General features: G+C 40.5%; 1 protein-coding gene across 28 annotated transcripts in view; it reads right to left on the reverse strand.

Moving 5' to 3' along the window:
* Positions 1 to 25,379, reverse strand: part of DMD (dystrophin) — a 2,035,724-nt gene that overhangs the window by 212,649 nt on the left and 1,797,696 nt on the right. For all 28 annotated transcript variants that reach the window (XM_039486264.1, XM_039486496.1, XM_039486317.1 and 25 more), the window contains one exon: positions 24,973 to 25,119. In XM_039486264.1, coding sequence (XP_039342198.1) covers positions 24,973 to 25,119 — 147 coding nt within the window. The remainder of the gene's footprint in view (positions 1 to 24,972; positions 25,120 to 25,379) is intronic.

Raw genomic sequence — 25,379 nt, forward strand, 5'->3', positions numbered from 1 at the left:
TAGAATTCCCACATCCCCAACAGCAGGAAAAAAAGGGGGGTTGGGCATGCAACGTCTGCAGAAGTTAGAGACTGAAGACATGTGCCCACTGGCATAATATAATTAAGGTCATTTCAGGGTTTGAAATCTGGACAAATATCTAGATCCAAAATTCATCTATAATAGTCCAAACTGAATCTGAACAACCTCAAACTTTAGCTAAGAAGGGATTCAAAATTCGGACTTTACCTATAAATTTCAATGTTGTGGCTTGGCTCATCACTATTTTAAACACATTTTCATATCTTAAAGAGCACGTACAAATGCTGAGTTGAATATTGTCATACAAGGTGTGGAATTAAATTATTTTTCTAATTTATTTGTAAATGTATGAAGTGGAAAAGCAAATAAAAAACCTCTGGTACATAGAGTGGGATACTAAAAATGGAATAAAAAAAGAATAGCCCTGTCTTTGTCACATGATAGAGGATAATCACAGAGGGGCAAACTTGCTTGCAAAATTCTGTGGCGCTCAGACTGCAGAAAATGAATGTCTTTCTCCTCTTGTGTGAAAAGGTCTAGAGGGCAAAGAGAAATTATAGGGGAAATAATATGCCAAATGCATAGAGACTGGGAATCCGATGGACCCAACGTGGTCAGCATGCAATGGCTGTGTTTCTACAACTTCCTACCTCCCTCGTGGCTGGGTCAAGTACAATAGCATATTGCCATCATCTCTTTTGCTGCTTTACAATTACATTTTCATCTATGAAGGATACGTGGCCTGGAATTCATGGAAGGAAAGTTAATGTTGCAACAGCCATTCTACTAGCTAAAGACTTACAGTAAATATATAAAAGCAGCAAAAAGTCCTGTGGCACCTTATAGACTAACAGACGTATTGGAGCATGAGGTTCGTGGGTGAATACCCACTTCGTCGGATGCATGTAGTGGAAATATCCAGGGGCAGGTTTTTATATGCAAGCAAGAAGCAGGCTAGAGATAACGAAGTTAGTTCAATCAGGGAGGATGAGGCCCTCTTCTAGCAGTTGAGGTATGAAAACCAAGGGAGGAGAAACTGCTTTTGTAGTTGGCTAGCCATTCACTGTCTTTGTTTAATCCTGAGCTGATGGTGTCAAATTTGCAGATGAACTGGAGCTCAGCAGTTTCTCTTTGAAGTCTGGTCCTGAAGTTTTTTTGCTGCAGGATGGCTACCTTAAATCTGCTATTGTGTGTCCAGGGATGTTGAAGTTTTCTCCTACAGGTTTTTGTATATTGCCATTCCTAATATCTGATTTGTGTCCATTTATCCTTTTCCATAGGGACTGTCTGGTTTGGCCGATGTACATAGCAGAGGGGCATTGCTGGCATATGATGGCGTATATTACATTGGTGGACGTGCAGGTTAATGAACCGGTGATGGTGTGGCTGATCTGCTTAGGTCCTGTGATGGTGTCGCTGGTGTAGATATGTGGGCAGAATTGGCATCGAGGTTTGTTGCATGGATTGGTTCCATAACATATAGCCCCCAGCTAAAACCTCTCCAACGCATCATCAGGGATGTACAACCCATCCTGGACAATGATCCCTCACTTTCACAGGCCTTGGGTAGCAGGCCAGTCCTTGCCCACAGACAACCTGCCAACCTGAAGCATATTCTCACCAGTAACTGCACATTGCACCATAGTAACTCTAACTCAGGAACCAATCCATGCAACAAACCTCGATGCCAACAGGTTAACATGAGCAAGAAGGAATTCAGTGGCTGCCATTACAAGCATGCCAATTTCTCTTTAGATAAAGAGATATGGTTAACTAAGCATTTGTAATATGCCCTAAAATTCCCGCTATTTACCAAAGGATATACCTATGTACAGCTTATACTATTTAAATATTGAGTGTGACAGATATGGCAATTTCCTGCAATATCCTTGGGAGATCTAAGTGAATTAAGTTTCTTTGGGGTCCACTGTATTGAATGAATGGTTTGTGTATATTGAGGGCCAGGATTGTATGTAACCTCTCTAGGAGGGAGATGTGATGTGAGACCTGGATGATCCAAGGATTATGTTGAACAACGTGCCATACAAGAATGGACTTCCAGGACAGTAAGTGTGTTGTGAGCAAGACACGAGAAGTCATTTTTCCGCTCTACTCTGTGCTGGTTAGGCCTCAACTGGAGTACTGTGTCCAGTTCTGGCCACCGCATTTCAAGAAAGATGTGGAGAGATTGGAGAGGGTCCAGAGAAGAGCAACAAGAATGATTAAAGGTCTTGAGAACATGACCTACGAAGGAAGGCTGAAAGAATTGGGTTTGTTTAGTTTGGAAAAGAGAAGACTGAGAGGGGACATGATAGCAGTTTTCAGGTATCTAAAAGGGGGTCATGAGGAGGAGGGAGAAAACTTGTTCACTTTAGCCTCTAAGGGCTAGTCTACACTTACGAGCCGGGTCAACGCGGTGAGTTCGACTTCTCGGAGTTCGAACTATCGCGTCTAATCTGGACGCGATAGTTCGAACTCCGGAAGCGCCGCAGTCGACTCCGGTACTCCACCACTGCAAAAGGCGATGGCGGAGTTGACCTTGGAGCCGCGGACTTCGATTCCGCGGCGTCTGGACGGGTGAGTAGTTCGAACTAGGGTACTTCGAATTCAGCTACGCTATTCACGTAGCTGAATTTGCGTACCCTAGTTCGACCCCACTTCTTAGTGTGGACCAGCCCTAAGGACAGAACAAGAAGCAATGGGCTTAACCTGCAGCAAGGGAGGTTTAGGTTGGACATTAGGAAAAAGTTCCTAACTGTCAGGGTGGTTAAACACTGGAATAAATTGCCTAGGGAGGTTGCGGAATCTCCATCTCTGGAGATATTTCAGAGTAGGTTAGATAAATGTGGACATCAAAGGCAAAAGCTGTATAAAGAAATGGATGAACTACTCAGCTGGCTGTTTGGGTTCTGAATTTGAGACAGTTATGAACTTACATCCACAAGAACAATCCAGTTGTGCATTTTGATGGACTGACTCCTACCAGAGCTGGAGGCTGGAGTTGGGGTGACCTCTGCTAAGCATTTTAACATGCATATGTATCCTTTCATTTTTTAAAATATGTTTCTCTCTGTAATGCTCACCTTACCTAACTTGGAACTGCAATTACTTGTAGCTGGCAATTACGCCATTCATAAACTTTGGAGAAAAAGTAAAGCATAACAATGGTCTGTGTAGGCAGTCTGGCTTGCTGGGATATGAATATAGGCAGGGAACTGTGCAGCCTGGAAAAACCCTGGTCAGGAGAGAGAGAGACATGGGTCTCTGCGCAAGAGAGGTAACAGCTGAGGAGCTGGGATCCTACCATGGGTGCCCTCAAGGGTTCACGAAGGGGAATATAGGTGCAGTTGCTGTGAGACACTGAGGTAATATTTGTCTCAAGCAATTGCCAAAGAGTGACCTTTTGTATTTCTCCTTCTTTTCACTTCCAGAACATGAAATAACTATGTAAAAATCCCACATAGTTACATACAGTTTCAATACCATCTCTTATTAAACATTCTGCACCATTGCCAAGATCAGGAGGAAGCCAGAAAAAAAAAAAGAGAACTTTTAAATATTGGTTCCCTTTGAATCACTGAAATTCTCTGGGATAAAATTATCTCCCCAGGGAGTATGAGAGGGCAGTGGAGGGGGCAATGCATATATATTTGCAATTCACTGAACAGTTGCAGACAAATCTTGTAAAATGCTGTGCAATAGGATTGCATTAGCTTGTGGGTCATTGGAGAAGCTTAGGCATCTAGGGTTTTTAATGACTGTCGAATGCACGTTCACTTACATTTGTGTAGAGAATATATTTTTGAAAATAGGTCAAACAATTACTTTAATTGATAATATAATTAAGCCAGCCTTTATTTTCCAGTCAGTGTGTCTCATTAAGGTAGATTTTTGTTACCCCCAAATTCCTTTAAAAATATTGTACCCTAAATCACAACTGTTGCTGGACAAATGTATAGCTGAGAGGATAATTCATGCTTCAGATGAATCTTTGTTCTTTATAGTCAATTTTTCTTCTGGGATATTAAAAACTGTAATATAAATCTAAACCATAAATAATTACATCAGATTCTGTGTGTGTGGAGGGCAAAACTGGGAGAGAAAAGAGCATAGTACTACCATTTCCTTTTAAACACAAAGCACATCATTTCCAAAGGTTTCTCATTTAATTCTAATAAAAAAAGAAATGTCCCTAAGTAATTCAACTTCATCCTCTAGGTACGTGAATGACATTTTGTTCTGATGTGATTATAAGAAACAAAATCCCTCAGCGATGAGGTCTTAAAATATTTCTTTTTATGATGTTCCGAGCTTGATAAACCTTGGTAGAAAATAGAATACTCTTTAATTATGAATACATTAACTAAATTAGTAACATGAGATGGATATGCAATTAAAGGACTGTTAATTGAAACTGGAAACACAGCTGTATACAGCTTAAAGATGAGTCACACGAGTAATGACGCAGATGTTTATAGAATGTGATTATGTGTAGCAGGAGCACACTATTGCAGCTCCCCAGCCCATTCTCATATTGTGTCATTGAAACGGTTTTTAAACCTACGAACACCAGGAATCAGGATCTCAGGGACAGCAAATTAGGCTCCCTGGATATGTGAATTAGTGTTGTCTGAATGTCAGCAATTTAATTCTCCAGCTTTCAAAGAATGTAGACATGGAGCCAACAACAAACATCTGTTAGTTGTATGGTTGTCAAAAAAAAAATCATCTCTGGCAAGCCAGACCCTGCCTGAATTTGAGAAAGACAGTAAAGTACAGCATCTGTAAACAGTAACATTACTGTGTGAATGTACGAAATGTGTAAATAACACAGCCAAGGGGCAGCACACAGTCAGCTTTGTGTAAATACGCGAATACACCCTCTGCTGGCTTATTCTTTAAAACAGCACTCATTTTACGAAGAAGGAAACAAAGGATTTCTGACAAAGTTTTTATTTTTATTTTTTTGTGTGTGGCGATTCTTGTGTTCCTTCATTTTTCACCTCCTTTCCAGCATACAAGGTGGACCCCATACAACATGTTTCTTTGGGTCCAGGGAAAGAGAAAGCACAAATGTTCTCTCTGGACATGTCAATACAGCTGTGCTAGGTGCCAGAGTAGCCAATGCCTACTGCCCCAAATTAATGTACATAACTCTACTACATCAGTGTAAAGCCTGCTTTAGACCTTCAACTTTCATTTAGCACAAGCATAGCTTCATAAGAGTGTCTGTTTAAATCTCAGTTAATAGTCTGTAAAATTGTTTACACATTAAGATTTTTCTAGCATAGATTTGGAGGCTATCAATCAAACATTATGTTCAGCACCGGTTGTATTTTCACACACACACACACACACACACACACACACACACACACACACACACACACACACACACACACAAAATGTCAACTGTGGAGATTATTGACAGCAGTGTAGGTATGTGAGGGCACAGTGGCAGGAGGGAAGAAAAACTGTATTTGTCCCTGCCTTTCAGCAGCCATATTGTGCATGACTCTCTTATTGACTGAGCTGGTGATGAAAGAACAGGATTTACATTTAGACTTTTTAGATGAGGGAGACTGCAAAATTTTGTGCTTGACCAGTGTTAATCTGACAACAATTAACGCGGCATACACAACTGAATAAAGGTATGAGGGAATGACAAGAAAACCCTTCTCTCTAAAAGGCAAACAGAGCTGGATTCAGGGCTACGTCTCCAATGTCATACAAATCAGGATTCCGTAATCTTGACATCTTTTGCCTGGCTAAGATGCAGGCCAGGTTAAAAAGGTATTTAAAATGCTATGGTTTAAGAAATCAAACTGTTAGATTTCACAGGGGACAACAGTTACTTTATGAGAGGACGGAGACTTTTCCACTTCTCCTTCAGAAAGTACACCTAATCAGTCAATGCACTGCTGAAACACTAACCTCAACCCGCATGGCAGGTAAGACGATGAGTTTGGTCACACCTTAAATATCAAATATGGTCACAGACTACAAGATTGGGACACTAGGGATGGGCGGCAAAGTCAGAAATGATACGTAACACCTGAGACTACACATCACATCCTTGACATCCTAAAAGCATAAAGAGTGAGAGGGGAGGAAGGGATAAGCTTGACCACAGTGGATGCATTCTCATAAGAATGTAAGAATGGCCATACTGGGTCAGACCAAAGGTCAATCTGGCCCACTATCCTGTCTTCTGACAGTGGCCAATGCCAGGTGCTTCAGAGGGAATGAACAGAAGCACCCAGCATTGGCCACTGTCTCTAGAAATGTCTGGTTTTGCTTCTTTTTCTGTAGCTAACAAGAAGGGTACCTATACTATCTAGGCTAGGTTTTACACAATTTAATGCATAGCACTGATTTTGTTTTAATCTAACTTTTCTCTCTCTCTCTCTCTCTCCTTTGTTATACTATAATCTCTGTGCTTTCAGATTGGAGATTTCATACAGACTGTCCTGAAGAAGTGAACCAGTCTTCAACATCTAAGAAGAAGACAGTGAACTACGTCTGTGTGTCTGGAACATACACAACTCCGGATTCTCAGTCCAAAATGCATGAACTAAGGAGTCTTTCCCCACAAGGTATGCCTTGTGCCTGGCAACAATCTTACTGATGCAAAAGAAATGCCTAATGAACATGAATGAACACAGACTGTGAGCTGTTTATGGCAAAGATTGTAATTTAATATACATGTTTGTACAGCACCTAGCACAGCGAGGCTCCAACTTGGAGGAAGCCTCTAGACACAACTGCACTATAAATGTTAAATAACAACAATAATAAGTAATCATTAAGAGGGCGGGATCAAATGGGATATTTATTTATTCCTCTCAGTTAATACCACAAGAGGTTGTGTAACCAGATCAGTGAATACAAAGTTGGAAAACACAGAATGTTTTTGAATAAATAGGCAGCATTTAAGTGAAAAGAAGCTACAACACAAACTATTACCAAATGAAAGATGCCAGACACCTGATTTGTGAGTGTCTATCTGATACTCCCCAATCAGCCTGAATTTAGCTTCTTCTTGCCCCGTACTTTTGGGATCAACTAGCATTGTCAGTTAGGGGGCTAGCTGCACCTCTGTCCCCTTTCCAGTCTCTCTTATAGCCTCCTTCTCAGGTAACATCTTGCAGTCCTTCCACTTTTAAGGTACGTCTACACTGCTGCCAGAAGTGTGATTTACAGCTTGTGTAGATATGTCTGCACTCACTGTACTCTAGCTAGCTCACTAAAAATAGCAGTGAGGATGCAACAGAGGAGGCTTCATAACAGGCTGCACAAACAAGTGTCGACTGAGGGGGTCAGGTAGGCTTGCGTAGCCTGTGCTGAAGGCTGCACTGAGGAGTCCTCACTGCTATTTTTAGCAAGCTAGCTAGTATACAGCTATGGCAAGTATATCTACACAAGCTTCAAATCATGGCTTATGGCTAGAGTGTAGACTTATCCTCAGACTGGGACCCAAGTACACTACCCCATGTATACCAACTGCTTATTACCATGCAGGTCCAACTGATTTTGGACACAAGCATTTCTTCTGTCTGGGAACCTGTGACCAGTGATAGTGTTAAGTGACCATCCTGAAACATCTCCTTCCTGTTTGGTTTGTCCCAGATGGTCCCCTACTGGGAAGCACTTTCTCAAAAATATTCATACAAAAAATACCAGGCCAGTGGCAGGCCAAGATGCAGTTTTAGCCTGTATTAAAGAGTACCTCTCTGTTTATCCCACTGTTTTAGAAGTTACAACCTGTCCTGGTTTCCTAATGCAAGAGGACAGCATTCACTTCTATTCAAGAGATGTACTGAAAATTACTGTACTAGTTTTACAGTGTACACTGTATAAATACCAGAGGAGTAGCCGTGTTAGTCTGGATCTGTAAAAGCAGCAAAGAGTCCTGTGGCACCTTATAGACTAACAGATGTATTGGAGCATGAGCTTTCGTGGGTGAATACCCACTTCGTTGGATGCATGTATTCACCCACAAAAGCTCATGCTCCAATACGTCCGTTAGTCTATAAGGTGCCACAGGACTTTTTGCTGCTTTTACTGTATAAATACACTTTTCTGAATATGGCATGGCAAGAACTCATTTTAAAACGCTGTGACAATATTATTCTGCCCACATTTGATTAGCATTCTGAACCCTATTGTTAAAACTGTAAACTCTGAAATGGCAAGGATGTCTTGCTCAGGTTAAAAACTTATGGAAGCAGAATGCATAGCCTAGAGACAGGGCTGGATTTAGGAGTAGGTGACTCAGGCGACCACCTGGGGTGCCAGGCTTGGGGGGCATTGGGGTCCAGTGCTGTTTTTGTTAACAACAAAAGGGAAAATAGAATGTTTGAAGTTAAATGTTTCAGGTATTCCATATGTGGATTCATTTTTTACTAACCTCCTAGAATGTCTGGACCTTTGTAGAATCGTGTGGAATCTTCCAGACTTTCTGAAAACTACATTTTCCTCGATCCTCCTAGAAGGTTTTCTGCTATGCCCTCATGAGTTTATAAGGGGCGAGCATCACCCTACAGCCAGTGAGATATAAGAACGAAATGAGAGCCCAGCTGCAATATTGTGTACCTTGTTTTGCTGTGTAATTGTGAAAGTGTACTTGTGTTTTACGACTTGAAGAGTGTAAGTAGCGACCAATAAAGGACGTGTTTAATGAAATGCCAGAGATATCTATTGAATCCCTATCTACACAACAATATAAAAGAAATACTGTTACTTCTTTTGCCATGCTTAACATACAATGTTTCATGACTTTGTAAGACTGCAAAACATAGATTTTTGCTTTCCCTAATACCGTCTGTTTTCCCCTGTAGAAAATAAAAGATGCCCCCGATGAAGCCCCTAGCTGCCAATTAGATGGCACTTGAGCTTTTTGCTTCCTATACTAAGCTCCTGAAGGCTTCTTCGGGGGCATCATGACTGCTACTACTTTGATGAGAAGCTGCTTTGATTTTGTGGTGGCCTACAGAGACAATGGATTTGAAAATGCTATCATTGCTGCTAAAGAAATGGCAGAAAACTTAGAAGTTGAGCCTGTCTTCAAGGAAACCTGTATACATTAGAAGAAGAGACAGTTTGCTTACAAGGGCAGAGATGAGGTGATGGGAAGCTTGGAAGAAAACAAAAATTCAAGAGGAAGGTTTTTTGCTTGCTCCTTTATGCTGCCCGAGTATCTATCAAAGAAAGGTTTGGACAAATGAAGCACCATGAAAAGACCTGGGTGTTTCTGCATGACCTTAGGAAGCTGGTGGTAGACAGAAACACACTCTTGAGCAATTGTTTGGACGTTCATGGATGTTGACACATGGGGAATGTTCAGATGTCAATGATAAAGACCTCTATGTCAAATTGGACAACATCCGTCACATTTTGCAACACAGGAAGTATTCTTCACTCCAAGTTCTCCAATTCATTCATGATGCAGAGCTGAAAGACACTTTTCCTAATTTGTGGATAGCTTTGAGGATTCTGTTCACGCCTATGGTCACAGTCACACATGGGAAGAGCAGCTTTTTGAAGCTCAAGGCTGCTCCTTGATATATCCTTGATCGACAATGGCTGATGAAGGACTGACATTGCTTGCTATTTTATCGTCTGAAAATGCCATTGGCCAGTCTTTGGATCTCTCTGACACTGTGCTTCAGTATGTGAGGGCAAAGGAGAGACATGCAACCTTTTGAACTAAAGGACTAGGGTTACCATTCTAAGGGTTACCATTCTGTAACACTATTTAATACTGGTCCACCCAATGTTAGTGCACAGTTAAAATTCTTAATATTATTACATTTCAGTTATTCTTAAAATTAAAAAGTTTCTATAAGCTTAGAGGATACAATTATTTTTTATTTGCTTATAAATGGCATGAATAAATACAGATCCTAGCATGCAAATTTATCATCTTATATGACAGGTATAAATCATGCATGCAAATTGTGCATCCAAGTTGTGAAATGAGCTACAAATGAAATAAAAAAATAAGGTATTCAAAAATGTAACAAATGGAGGGAGAAGGGGGGTGGCGCGCCAAAGAAGCTCCTCGCCCGGGGTGCCATTTGGTCTAGGCCCAACCCTGCCTATGGACTAGAAAAAAGTGTTCCTTAACCCCAAAGCAGATAAACTGTAACTTAAAATGCCTGTACTGACATGATATAGAATTTAACATGCCTTCAGAAAGACATAAAATTATCCATCCCACAAAAAAGTTTGCCTCCCAACTTTAAACTTTTGGCCTGAAATTTTGCAAGAGAGTTCTCTGCTTCAGTTTTTGGTGTTTCTTAGATTAAGGGTCCACAGAAAAGGCTCACAAAAAAACCCGCAATGTTTCTGAGAAAGATGGGGGAAAATATATTGTTTTGTTATTGTTACTTACAATCTCATAATTATTTCTTTGAGAAGCTCTAGCACCTTCGTGCTTTGGAGTAGGGACTTGAAATTTGTCAGGGAAGTGCCTTTTACTGCCTCCAAATAATTCATTCAGAGTTTTGACAAGTTATAAGTCTCTGAAAATCATTTTTTGCACGATTGATAGAGCATTTAGAGGACATCTGCTAAAGTCTGAGTATTCCATCTGGTGTGAGTATGCTCTATCTTTACAATTCTCAATGGGCATGCTGAGCCTCAGTGACATTTGTTTGCAGTAAAAGCATGCTCCACATTAGGAATGAGAACCAATAGGGGGAGGGAAGCCAGATCTGATAAGGAGCTAGAATGGAAGGGGCAGAGCTGGGACTGGCTGTACAAAGAGACAGGGATAAAGACCCAGGGTAAAGGGGACAATGAGACTGCACAGAAATCCCAGTTGGGGAGATTGGATTGGGGAGTCAGTGGTGATGAAGAATGTAGGCAGGGCAGAGGTGACTGGAGACCAGAGTAGAGGGAGACTCAGATCAGATGAGAAGCTAGCTGTGGGAGAACTGGAATTGGCTGGACAGGATAGGATGGGAGAGGGGGCCAGAAAGTGGGACTGAGATGGAAAGTAGATTGGGACTGGGATGAGAAGCCTGGGAAATGAAGACTAGGACTAGTTAAGTGAGGAGAATGGGAGGAGGAGCTATGGTCAGGAAGAGACAATACTGGAATGGGGCCAGGTTGGGTGGGACAGGGAAAAAAGGTATCAAACCTGTGGGGGGGAACAGGCAGAAAAGTCAGAGCACATTCCCCTCCAGAGCCTGGAATGGAACTAAGACTCCTGAGTCTCACCAGTCCCCTACTGTCAGCAAACATCTCTGAAACTCACTGGCAAAGGGTTGCATTACCCTCTATTGCTGGTTCACACAGGTGTGACAACATACTATTTGTGACATTCCCTATACCTTGGGGGAGCATACTGTAACTCCTATATTCCCATTTTCATATAATCGTGATCTTACATATAAAGCATGCCTTGGAAGGTATCAGGGAAAGGTCATGATCTGCTGAAAGTCATTTCTCTATCCATATGTGTGTATCATTAATGCATATGAAGTTATGCAAATTGTGTTGTATGGTTGTCACTAAAACATGCTGTAAGTTGGGGAATCAGCCAGACATTAGCTCCCCCAGAGGCAACAGCAAGGAAGGTAGCCAGCAAGATTGACAACCGGGCAGGTTGTCAATCAACCCATCAACAGCGATTGTCCAGCAAGGGACCTACAATGCGATGGTGTGCATGACGCCACACCAGGGGAATTGCTCAACATTGCTTGGGGAGACTCAGCAATGCCCCACAGACATGCCTGGACTTATGTTCTGCAAGAACATGGACTGAGGGTATAAAACAGGCAGAGTGGACACATACTGGGCCCTTCTCCTGCCTCCACCTATGCTGCAAGCAACCAGGATACTGAGAAAAAGACAAGACTCCAACACAGGAGATTGGCCCAGGTTTAAGGAACAAACCTGTATATTAAGGACTGCAGTATCCAGTGGGGTGAGAAAAATTGCTTAATCTAGTTGCTGCCCAGTCTAACAGGGTTGAGAGTTTTGACTGCATGCTTATATTTTCTTTTCTTTTGGTAACCACTCTGACTTGTTATGCTTTGACTTATAATCACTTAAAATTTATCCTTATAGTTAATAAATCTGTTTGTTTATTCTACCTGAAGCCGTGCTTTTGGTTTGAAGTGTGTCAGAGGCTCCCCTTGGGAGAACAAGCCTGGTACATATCAATTTCTTTGTTAAGTTGACAAACTTATATAAGCTTGCAGCATCCAGTGGGCATAACCGCACACTGCAAGACAGAGGTTCCTAGGGTTGTGTCTGGGATCAGAGATATTGGCTAGTGTAATTCACTTGCAAGGACCTGGGAGCAGCTTACATGCCAGACGTTGTGCGTGAACAGCCCAGGAGTGGGGGTTCTTACAGCAGAGCAGGCTCCCAGAGTCAAGGATTGGAGTGACCTAGCAGACCACTGGTCCAGATAACACCAGAGGGAAACATTACACTAATACTATCAGTTACTTCAATAGTTCAAGTGGCAGAGATTTGTGCTGTAGTTCTAAAGGTTTCAACCCTGATGATCATGTCAGTATGATGGCACATTGTGGAATTTTTGTTCAAGTTTGTTTTTTCAAAACCTAGGTAATTACAGACAAAAAAGACATTATTAAGGTTGCAAATAGAGTCAGTTGTGATTTTCCATCAATTATTTTCCGATGCAAAATTAAATTTCAGTAAAATCAAAATTATCTGCAGGAAAATTTCAATTTTGCCAGGAAAGGTTGACTATCATCAGGAATACTTCAGTGAAAACTCCCAGGGATCCTTGTGAGCCTGACAGTTGGTGATCTTGGAAGTTGGTCCCCCACAAGCTCCCGGTTAACCTGGTCTTCCAGGCTACCAGCTCCGCAGCAGCCTACTTGGAGGACTGCCAGGGAGCCTTGGCTCCCAGGCTCCCACACCACCTCAGGCTGCTTGACTCCATGAACAGCTGGCTCCGTGGGCTCCCTCGGCAATCAGCTCTCTTACTGCCCCAAATCCCCATGCAGATGGCTGTCTAGCCTGCTCAACTCCCCTGGCTGCCTGACTCCCTGGGCAGTTGGCTGCGTAGGCAGTCAGGCAGCCTGGGGAGAAAGCTCAGTTTCAGTGCTCCTGACTTAGCAACATTTTCACAGGTGGTCAATAATTGGGTGTTCCTCATTTTCTAGGTCACTACCTTGAGGCATCTGGACCCTGATTTTAAGAAGTCCTGAGCACGCATAAATGCAAATGAAGTCAGTGGCAGCTCAGCATATCTGGCCCAAGCAGTGTGGTCTGGTGGGGAAAAAAAAACCCCACAAGATTGGGAGTCAAGAGGTCCTGAGTTCCTCACTCAGTGTGTGGCCTTAAGCTAGTTGCTTTGCTGTTCTGTCTCTATTTTCACATCTGTAAAATGGGATCACATTTACTCACCTACCCCTTAATTCTGAGATGATGAATTAATTTATGTCTGTACAGTGCTTTGAACATATAAAAACAATCTAAAAATATTAAGTGATCTGAAAAATCAAGCCCTGTGTCTCAGTTTTGGTAATCAAAATTATTGGCACTTTTGCAGTTTATGGCTTCAATTTTTCAGTGCTTTAGTTCTTCATTTGTAAAATGGGGATTCAAATACATTCCTTTTCCAGAGGGTAGTTGTAGAGATAAAGTCATTAATATTTCTGTAGTGCTCAGATATTATGAAAATGAGAACCACATTAAAGCTCATAGGGAATGAACAATTCCATGTTCAGTGCACGATTTGGATGTTATGCAATAAATAAGGTATGGGACTATACACTGAATGATGTAGGTAAAATATTGAACAGTTGCCTCATTCCCGGAGCACCATTTATCGTACACTCTGAATGAGACACAGATCTTGTGGGTAAAGTACTATGAAAGTAAAGACCATCAGAATGATTATGCACCAATGTGCAGAATTAAGATTGCATAGGCAACCTTAATGTTCTGATATTTCTATACTTTTCAGTGCTTGATTTTATAATATTAACATTATTTTAAAGTAAACTTTTCTTTAATGTTTTGTATGTGTGTGTTTATATATACCCTCAAAGGAGAATGTTGGAAAAGACAAATTACTGTTCTGTACGGTTCTTTATAATAAGTCTTTAAATAGGGCAACATGCCAGCAAAAAAAGGAAGTAAATAAGAGTAACAGACTGCTGTAATGAATGTATATTGCATTGCAAATAATCTCTAAGTACTTATACTTTTGAGAAACCAAAATTCGTCATACAGAGCATCATGTCATTAATATGGCTACCCGACATTAATCTGATCAATATCCTTCTCTACTAATATGATGTCCTGATGATAATTACTGTTGCATTATTCTATACTTCTTTCATTTACTCTCCCAAACATTCCACAAGAACAATGAGGACTTACTCCTGATTTACCCAGGAATCCTTTCAATTTGTGAAATGTAATTCACTGTCAAGGTAATTTAATCCCACATTCGGATAGTTATGTTTCCCCTCCTCTCTTTGAATTGTTAAAAATTGGCCTTTAGTCAGTGTGTGTACTATAAATTGAAAACTACATGGACAAAAAAATGTTCAGTAAAACTGAGTTTCAAGCTAACAGAAATGAATAAGAACAAAAGGGTACATCTAGATCACTATAGAGGCCAAGTCGCATAATCAATTAAATGATTAACAGTCCATTCAAGAGCCATGGAAATTGTAGTTTTGGCAGAAGTTCCAATTCCATAGAATATACAATAGCAGCATCTTTACCACTAAAACTAAATGGGAAATTTAAATTTCAAAGAGGATCAAAATCTCCCTCTGCAGGGAAGGTGAAACTTGCGTTTGCTAAAATAGCGAATAGCCTAGGTTGAAAAGGAGTTGGGTTTTGATGATTCTTTGATTACAATGATCAGAGCTGCACCAGAATTCTGGCCCAGGATAGTTACCTCCAATTCTCAGGGCCACCCAGAGGATTCAGGGGGCCTGGGGAAAAGCAATTTTGGGGCCCCTTCCATAAAAAAAAGTTGCAGTACTACAGAATACTATATTCTCGTGGGGGCCCCTGTGGGGCCCAGGGCCTGGGGCAAATTGCCCCACTTGCCGCCCCCTCTTCCCCGGCGCCCTGCCAATTCTTGGTCATATACAGACAGATTCACAAGCTGAAGGTATTATGAAAAACAAATGACAATGATTTTACTGAAATGATAAACAATCAGAGTAGCAACTCTATGCAGAAAGACAAAAGATAAAAAAGATTTATTTCCTGATGAAAAATAAAAATATCACCTTCTATATGTGGATGTATGAGATGTAGTCTCCCTCCTATAGGGGAATAAAAATTTGCTTTACACAATGTTGCATTGCCTCCACCTATCCACTTTTAATAAACTTTCAACACATATGCTGCTTACACTGAAACATATATTTTTCAGCAAAGTCATACACACAGATGCCTAAAACAGATGCATTTAATCTCTCTTCATATGGAACTTGTTCCATACCCCTAATCATTTTTGTTGCCCTTCTTTGTATATTTTCCATTTTAATATATATTTTTTGAGACGCAGCGACCAGAATTGCACACAATTATCTATCCCTTTTCTAATGATTCCCAACATTTTGTTAGCTTTTTTGACTTCCGCTGTACATTGAGTAGATATTTTCAGGAAACTACCCGCAGTGACTCCAAGATTTCTTTCTTGAGTGGTAACAGCTAATTTAGACCCCATAATTTTGTATGTATAGTTGGAATTATGTTTTCCAATATGCATTACTTTGCATTGATCAACACTGAATTTCATCTGCTATTTTGTTGCCCAGGCACCCAGTTTTGTGAGATCCCTTTGTACCTCTTTGCAGTCTGCTTTGGACTTAACTATTGTCAGTAATTTTGTATCATTTGCAAATTTGCCACTTTACCGTTTACCCCTTTTTCCAGATCTTTTATGAATATGTTGAACAGCACTGGTCCCAGTACATATGTCTGGGAGACACCAGTATTTACTCCTCTCTCTTCTGACAACTGACCATTCCTCCCTTTTGTTTCCTGTCTTTTAACCAGTTACTGATCCATGAGAGGACCTTCCTTCTTAATGCAGGACTGCTTACTTTGCTTAAGTGCCTTTGGTGAGGGACCTTGTCAAAGGCTTTCAGAAAGTCCATGTACACTATATCCAGTGGATCCCTCTTGTCCACAAGTTTGACGACTCCCTCAAAGAATTCTAATAGATTTGTGAGGCATGATTTCCCTTTACAAAGGCCATATTGACTCCTCCCCCCAAATTGTTTTCATCTGTCTCTTATAATTCTTTTCTTTGCTATTGTTTCAAACAATTTGCCTCCTATAATTTCTCGGATGGCATTTGGAGCCTTTTTACAAATTGGCGTCACATTAGCTATCCTGCAGTCGTGTGGTACAGAAGCTGATTTAAGTGATAGGTTACATACCATAGTTAGTAGTTCTGCAATTTCATATTTGAGTTCCTCAGAACCGCTGGGTTAATTTGTTCCAATACCTCCCTTCACGGACATTTCAACTGGGGACAGTTCCTCAGATTTGTCACTGAAAAAGAATGGCTCAGGTGTGGAAACCTCACATCCTCTGCAGTGAAGGCCAATGAAAAGGATCAAACTGATTTTTTTTTTATTTCCCTTGGTGGCCAACAACCATGTTGGCTGGGTTATGTGCTCATGACATTGCAGCTCTAACCAATCAGAAGGCAAGTAGCTCAATTATACGTGGTTGGCCATAAGTAAGTGAAGACTTCAGGTCACCTTCTTCGACTATTTGGTGTGAAATGCTAGCTCCATTGAAGTCAGTGGGGAATTTTGCCATTGATATCAATGAGGCCAGGATTTCTACCATGGCCTTTAAAATCTCTGTATGTCAGTTACTCAGTTTGCAAAATGGGATTTATAGTATTTACCTCACACAAAGTATTGACAGGATCAGTCAGTTAATATTTGTGAAGTACATTGAAGATGCTATTTTAATATATTTTATTACAATGCTATTTATTTAAAAAATATTTATTACAGGGCTCAATAAAGGACTCATCAACAGGGTGTAAATAGCACTCAGAACCTAAAGGTTAGACTGTGGCTTTAAGCCACTGCCCACAGTATGGTATGTGCAAAAGCCTACTGCACTTCCAACAGCTCCTGCATGTATGGTGCCTAAGAAAGTCTCTGTGACTGAGGCCTGCTCTACACCAAAAGCTAAGGGTGGCCTAACTATGTCTGTCAGGGGTGTGAAAAATTCAAACCCCTGAAAGATGCAGTTAAGCTGACCTAAGCCCCAGTGTAGATGCTGCTAGGCTGATGGAAGAACTCTGTCGACCTAGCTACTGCCTCTCAGAGGGGTGGATTTGCTACAGCGATGGAAGAACCCTTTCTGTCACTGTATCAAGTGTCTACACTCCAGCATTGTAACGCTTTAATAAAATGCAGCATATTCTCCCAGCTGACCAGTCAAACTCTTACTGTAACCTTCCGTGCACCCTCTGAGGGAGTCTAACATTGCTGTTGGAACAAGAGTTCTCTGTAATCTTGCACATTGGGAGCACAAGAGGTGAGAACATATGTGGGAATTGGGCACAATGCTGCCTTCACTCCCTCTCCCTCTTTGCACATAAATGCAGGATTAGGCACATATTAGCTCTAATTTGTTATCTGCTCTTCACTTAGCCTATTCAGTTTCATATATTGGCACTGAAACCACATGGTACTATTTTACGGAATAGATAAATGTCTACAATTATTTTCATTCAATTAAAAACACCCTCAAAACTATTACAATTAATTTTAATTTAGTAAACCTAAATTTTGTGCCGAAACAACTTGACAATATTCCTTTAAAGCTACTTTTTGAGTTTGCATCACAATTTCCAGCATGTTCCTGTTGATATATAGTTGGGCTTATTACAAGTACTTCATTATGATCTTCACACTTAATAAGGGATGGGGAAATAATCTTAATGGAAATCAAAACTACCTATCAGGATCCTTGTAGTCTGGGTTGTGTTTCCCCCCATGATCCCCAGGTGATACTCTAAAATCTCTCTCTCTCTTTTTTTAACCCAGAGGATTCACTTTTTACCCTGTATCAGACCAACTATCTTTCGAAGCCAAGGAGGGCTAGAAGGAGCTCCCTCCAGATCTCATCAGTCCTGTTCCTAAACCATGGACTGAAGACAGACATGCAAAGCATTTCCTCTTGTAGGGTGCTGAGCATGCTGCCTTTACATTCTAATTGCCCATGTCTGTTGGATGCGCACAGAATCTGAATTTTAGAGCTGATTGAGGGATTCTTAACAAATAGTTTATTCAAATAATTTAGCCTCTTTTTTCTGCTCAGAGAATGTCTGTAAGCAAATTGCATTTTTTCACAAGTGTACTCATTATTCAAAAGTATGAAACTAATTATTTGCACATTGTTTTAACACCATGGATTGATGATGAACAGTACTCTGTGAGAATTCAATATCTGAGCAGTGTTAGTTAGCTCTGATTGAGTAAATAACATGGTATAATATTGCAGAGCCAGGATTGGTTGCATTTAAAGCCCACTTTCTGCAAACATTTTTGCCAGTTGTACTCCATTGCACATGTGTCGGCAGGAAGCAAATATATGAGAGGTACAAAATATGGCAGAGGTGAATTAATGAAAAAATTAGTTAAAATGTCTACAACTCCAGCTTCAACTTCCTGGACACCATGATCAGCTTCAACAATGGAACCCTACAGGCAACTGTATACTAGAAACTCATGGATCACATTTACCTTCACAGATACAGGAACCTACCCTCGACATAACAAGAAATTTGTTATCTACAGGGAGTCACTCAGATACCACAGAATATGCTCCAAGGAGAAAGTTCAGGATACACACCTTAACAAACTTAACACCACCTTCACCAAACAAGGACACTCCACTAGAGAAGTAGATTGCATCAAGAGAACCTGCTTTAATACGGGGTCGGGCGGGGGTGTGTGTGTGGAACAGACCCACTGACTGCATACTCCTAGTTGTCACCTACCACAACTCATAATTATAACCTCTACTTGATGGGGACCACATCCTGAAAGAAATCTTTCCTGAGCCCCCTCTTTTGGCCTCCAAACACCCCCCCTCACCAAATTCATCATAAGAAGTTTCCCACAGACCAGAACCCGCTAACTCAAAGTAGCGCCAGGGTCTGCCATAACAGCAGTTGCAAAACCTGTTAAAATGATTAATACCACTCCCCTCCCCCAACACAACACTACTTTCAAGATCCATGGGTCCTGTACATGCCTAACACAAGACGTGGGGCGCCTCATCCAATGCATCAAATGCCCCACACAACTATGTGGGTGACATGAGGCAATCACTATGCTTTCAAAAGAACTCACAGAAAAAATGATAAAAGCTAAAAACACCCTATCACTTGTAGATTAAAACTTTTCACAAAGTGATCACTCCATATCTGACCTATCAGTCCATGTCATGATAGGAAATTGGCAGAACATTTTCAAAAGATGAGCCTTGGAGCTTATATTCATGACTCTGCTAGACACCAAAAATTGTGGACACACTGGAGACACTGGTTTTATGTCTCATTACAACAATCTGTAACCCACTAACTCTCCTTTGACCTATGAATGCAGAGGTGTTCATTGACCACTTCATTTTGAATGGTATTAAAACTGTGCTTTGATAGCATTTTTTCACACCCTGTGCATTCAGTTTGTGCTGGTATATATGACTACACAAGAAGCAGGACAAGTTTTTGCATGCAAGCTAATAAAATGTACAAAGTAGACTCTGTGTAAGATTTTAAATTAAATGAGTACTAGACTATTTGAGATTTTTTTCTCCGATCTTATAAAAATCCCTGTGTTAAAGCAGAAAAGTATCATTTCTACTCTCAGTTAATTAAAAATTTCTAGTACTAGATAATCCCAGACCTCCCCCTAAGATCAGCACTCATCATCATTTCAGATCTGGTAAGCTTTATGTATCTCACTTATATGTATTAAGGAAGGGATATACACCTGGTGGGGATATCAGGAAAGCAACTATTCATATAGTATTTTTACATGATGTCTTGTGGGAGATGGGAACTGTGTATCAGCAATAATTTACCTGATGGCAAGACAGTGAGAAAAAACAGGGCAATATCAAACTGGGGAGAAAAAACAAGGGAAAGAAGAAAGGGGGGCTGAAGAAGAAAAAGAGATAAGGATGAGAAGAAAGAAAAACAGAAAGGGGAGAAAGAGGAGAAAATGGACAAAGAGGAATATAGACAAAAGAGAAAGAGAGCAACAAAAAGCGAAAGAAATAAGCACTACTTATTGAAAAATGAGTAAAAAGAAGCCAAAGAGAGAAACAGAAAATAAGAATAGCATAAAAGGAAGAAATATGGAAATGAATAAAATGAAAACATGCATAGGAAAAAAATAATACAGGGCAGAGATGGCCAAAGAGGTAGGGAAATAGCAAATGGCTCTAATGAAAGAAAGAAAAAACTATGGAAAAAATTAGATGAAACTGGCAATCAGCTGAAAACCAAAAGCTCAACAAAGATTAGGAAACTATCCCGTTAGTCAGAATGACTGTTGCATTCATTGTTTGAGTTACATTTTCATGCTGCACTGGCAGAAGTTGCAATTCTTCCAGAACTAGTCTCACCTAATCACAGACCTTACTGGAGGTACTGATCATGGAAATCAAAGTCTAATCCTAACATAGACCAATGTGGGAAATACACTAGAAAGTGCTGTGATGCCGTGTGAAAAGGAAGTTAACCATTTGTATCATTGTTGCACAACTGCACTAACTTTGATATAAAATGTATCATGTAAGGTATCAATGGAAAAGTTACAATTTATCAAGTATGATTATCCTGGTTAAAACCGTGCATCATCACTGTATCTGAAGTTCTGAATATTAGCAAGGTATTTGTATCTTAAATGTGTTCGTTCTTGGTGTGACACCCACAAGGTCTCGCCAACCCATTGTGAATGAACTATTCAAGCTTGATGGACCATTAAAAATTAACTCTCCAGATAGCTCTTCCTGAGGACACCTTGGACAACAAGGAGCCAATGCAAAACATTTAAGGGCTTGTGATGTGGACATCTGACCTCGGACTCCATCTTTGTCAGTTACTTTCCATACACAGGGGCTATGGACTTTGTTTGGGACAGTAAATTTCCAAGCACATGGCAGAGGATATAAAAGACACCTGAGAGATCTCCATTTTGCCTCATTCCTGCTCCAATTCTCTGGATTGTGGATTTACAATTAAAAGGAGTATTTTGAACAATGGACTGAGGATCTTTCAATCTTTTGGAAGTTACCAGGGTGACTTTTGCAAACCAGCAGTCTAGTCTATCACTGCTACACACCTGATTTAAGGATTTCACAATCATTTGTATGTATATGATCTATTAACCATTCATAACTCTATTTTATTCTTTATAATGTAACTTTAGTTAGTTTACGAAGGATTGGCTGACAGCATGATATTTGGGTAATATCTGAGATACATATTGATGTGGGGGTAAGTGTCTGATCCTTTGGGATTAGTAGAACCTCATGTATGGTGAACTGGGTTTTCAGTAACCTCTCACTATAATAGACCTATTTTTCTGGATGGGAGCCAAGGGCTGGAATGCTTAAAGGGGACTGTGTTAGGCTTCTTGTTAACAGGTGTGGTGCTACAGAAGCTCGTTTGCTGCTAGTTTGGTGAATCTAATTATAGAATAAGCCACCAGTTGTGGGGATTATCTGCTCTGTTTCTTGCAGTCTGCCCTGAGGTGGCATTCTCAGTCCATTCCAGGCACCCGGTCACAAGTGCCATTCAGGTATGAATACAGTGCAGACAATTACTGATCAATGATACAAGTTGCCTAAATATAAGCAGTTTGTTCTCTCTCTTTACACCCAGCACCCTCTTATTTTAAACAAAAAGAATATATTATTCAATTATGCCATTTCCCCTCACATTCTGTCACATCCTGATTCCTTTAAGATGGGCAGTCTGCTTAGGTTCTTCCTTCAAGACAGGTTTATACATATGCTGCAATGTTTTTACCTCTGTTCTTTAGTTATCAGAATGCCTTCCATGCACCATCATAGTTATTTCCGTAAATATGAACAAAGTATAAAACACTATCTTACCACCACTGATTCATTTGTTCTGTCTGCTCCAATATCTTGCCCTGACACACTTTGCTACAGATAGATGGATGGATGGATAGATAGACTCAGATAAATATAATACATTCAAAGTAGATTAGTTTCCATCAAAATATTCTGAACATCAGATACAATAAGTTTGGATGTTCTTTTCCCTCCCCAACACCAGGGCCAATTCTTTCATTTCAAATTCCTATTGCTTGGACAAATCTATTCCTGAAACACATCTCCCTCACCCTATCCACTACAGCCACTATGTTTAGTAATATTACACTGGAGAATATGGAGAGCACTTTATCCTTGGTTCTGTCTTTTCATCTTATGCTAGTCAGTTTTAATAATGTCTCCTGTGCTCCATAGTCAGGGTCTGGAAGGATGTTGAGCTGTTGCGTTTGGTTTAAGGTCGAATACTATTAACATTTTATCTGAACTAGCATGTTCATTTCTACTCTTGATGCAAACAAACTTTTTTCCTGTTAATAGTCACATAAGATGCAGCAAATGTAGTTTTGTGATATGTACATCCAACTATTTAGATGTGTTGGAGTTTTCCAAATGAATAATTTTTGCCTGTACACCTACACCACATGGCATTTAATTAGGAATGTGGTTCAGATTGCCCTTAACATGATCAACAAAGCATGTATACGAGAGGTTTGGCTAAACCAGGCACTTCCCCAGCTGGACTGGAAACCAGGACTGGCTATCAGGCATACCAAGCATTTACTGTTCTGTGCACAGGCGCTGAGTTTCTAATCTGCCGAGGGGTGCTCCCCTCTGGCTCCGCCCAAGGCCTGCCCCAACTCCACCTCTTTCCCCAGCCCTTGCCCTGCTTCTTCCCTGCCCAGTTCTGCCCCCTCCCGCAAGCGTGCTGCACCCTCACTCCTCCCCACCCCCCCAGAACCTCCTGATGTCATGAAGCAGCTGATCTGTGGCATGCAGGAGGTGCTGGGAGGGAGGGGGAGGCACTGATCGGTGGAGCCCGCCAGCGAGCAGGAGGCGCTGGGGGAGAGGGAGGTTCTGGTAGGTGGGCTGCCGGTGGGTGCTCAACACCCACCATTTTTTCCCCATGGGTGCTCCAGTCCCAGAGCACCCACGGAATTGGTGACTATAGTTGTGTGATGAAGAAAATCTACAGGCCAGTCTGGGAGGAAGATTGGCTAGTGGAAGGGCTCATAGGATCATTAGAAATGGAGCCTGCTGCTAAGAATGAGCCAGCAAGAGAAGCATATGGGAAGATAGAGGGCTTGCAGGAGCAGCTGGCAAAGAACAAGAGACAAATTCTTGGAGAAGGAAAAGTTGAAGAGACCTATATCTGGGATCTCTTGTGGGACACAAAGCAGCAATCAGATAATGTGTCAGGTACCCTGCTTGAATGGTATGATGACACAGGTGCATTGGCTAGAGGAAATAGCGTTAGCACGAACAGCACAGAAAACATACAGAGGTGATGCATGGGGGATGGGGCATGTGCAGTCATGTGCCCCCCGTCCCAATTTGCTGCTTGGCTTCTACTGAGCATGCTCAAGAACACTGCTGAAGCCGGCTGGCCTCACTCTGCCCCCCATCCCCCCCGCCACACATGCTATCGGCAGGCACTGGTCATCTCTGATCATGTGCATGAAAAGAGGGAAGGGGTTTATTCTTATCCATGAAAATCTGAAGTCTTATGATAAGAATCAATGCTTTACATTATTCAATCCAATTCCAGGCTTATCCTGCACTTCCTACCTACTTACATATTTTTAACGTGTCCCTGTTAAAGTCAATACACTAACTACAGTTTCTCACAGACTTTGGAATGCAACACATTGCAATACATCTGCGCATGCACACATACACGTCACCCATTAATCTAAGTTGGGGTCACTTGCATAAAGTAAAAGAAAATCTGTAATATATACATATTAGATGGTTTTGTTGGAAAATAATGAAGAATAACTAAACTTAAGTGGATGTACAGCTCTGTAAAACCTGTTCTATAATCTTTTCAATTTTTGTTTTCATTTAAATTTGATATTCATCCTGATGTGATAAAATATTGTAATACTTTTTCAGCTTTAAAAGCAAACTCATAAAATCCACTTTTTTGATTATTTTAATAGGATTACTGAATTCTGCCAATGACTAATGAATATAATGCTTTGTAATTTTATATTTGATTCCACAGGTGTGATTTTAATGGATGTACTGCACAGGATCACTAAGCTGCTTGTACAGGAAAGTATTTAAAATTAATGTCCTTGGAAGTAATTTAAACAGAAAAGAGAATGCACTGGAGTTGTGAAAATAAACTCTCTAAAGTCAATCTTCCATATGCAGTACAAAAGAGCTGTAAAGACTGGCTATGCCTAACCCACAATAAAATTGTCATATGAAATACATGGTAGTGTAAATTGCAACAAATGCACATCTTTTGGTGTTTATAATTGATGAAATTTTTTTAAAAAAATTCTGTTCCTGAAGAGAGAATTTTAAGCAACCAGCTAGAAGCATACTTTTAATTACACATGGGCTACATGCTAATTATCTACAATTAATAGGCTTAGCTCAATTTATCATGTTCTTGAGAAAGAGAGATTCGGGTGGTCAGAAATATATGAGGAAAACCATTTACAATATCAGCTTTTCTTTTCTTTCTTTCTTTTTTTTTTAAAAAAAGGTATGCACACTGTAATTTGCATAGCAACAATTTTCTCTATCACTCAACATATTTTCATAGCTCTTCCACTGGTACAAAACACAAAACACAAGAAAAAACATGTTCCCGTAAACGCAGAGCTTAAAAAATGATTAAGGCAATATTACCTGTAGAAGCTTCCACCTTGTGTTCAGGTCTTCCAGGCAGTTGAGATTATATGGAGAAAGCTGCATATCAGAGGAGGTGAACTGGTGAGCAAGGTCATTGACATGATTCACATTTTCTTTAATGGGTGCAATTTCTGCTCGGTAAACCTGTGTGAATGAAACATAAACGGTATGTTTATATAAACAATAATCTCCAAAGTTATGGTCTCCATTATTTGATAATTGACCATAAGGGAGATTCTGGCAATTTTTTAAAACTGAAAAATGTAGATTCAGGTCAACAGAAAACATTTTGAAAGTTTGTGTTGATTCCACTGAATTGTTTCAGACTGAGAAAACAAACAAACAAAAAACAAAACCCCTCAACTAAATGTTTAGTTTTGATTTTTTTTAAATGAAATGTTTTG

Source organism: Mauremys reevesii, linkage group 1 (assembly GCF_016161935.1).
Source record: "Mauremys reevesii isolate NIE-2019 linkage group 1, ASM1616193v1, whole genome shotgun sequence".
Classification (NCBI taxonomy): Eukaryota; Metazoa; Chordata; order Testudines; family Geoemydidae; genus Mauremys; species Mauremys reevesii.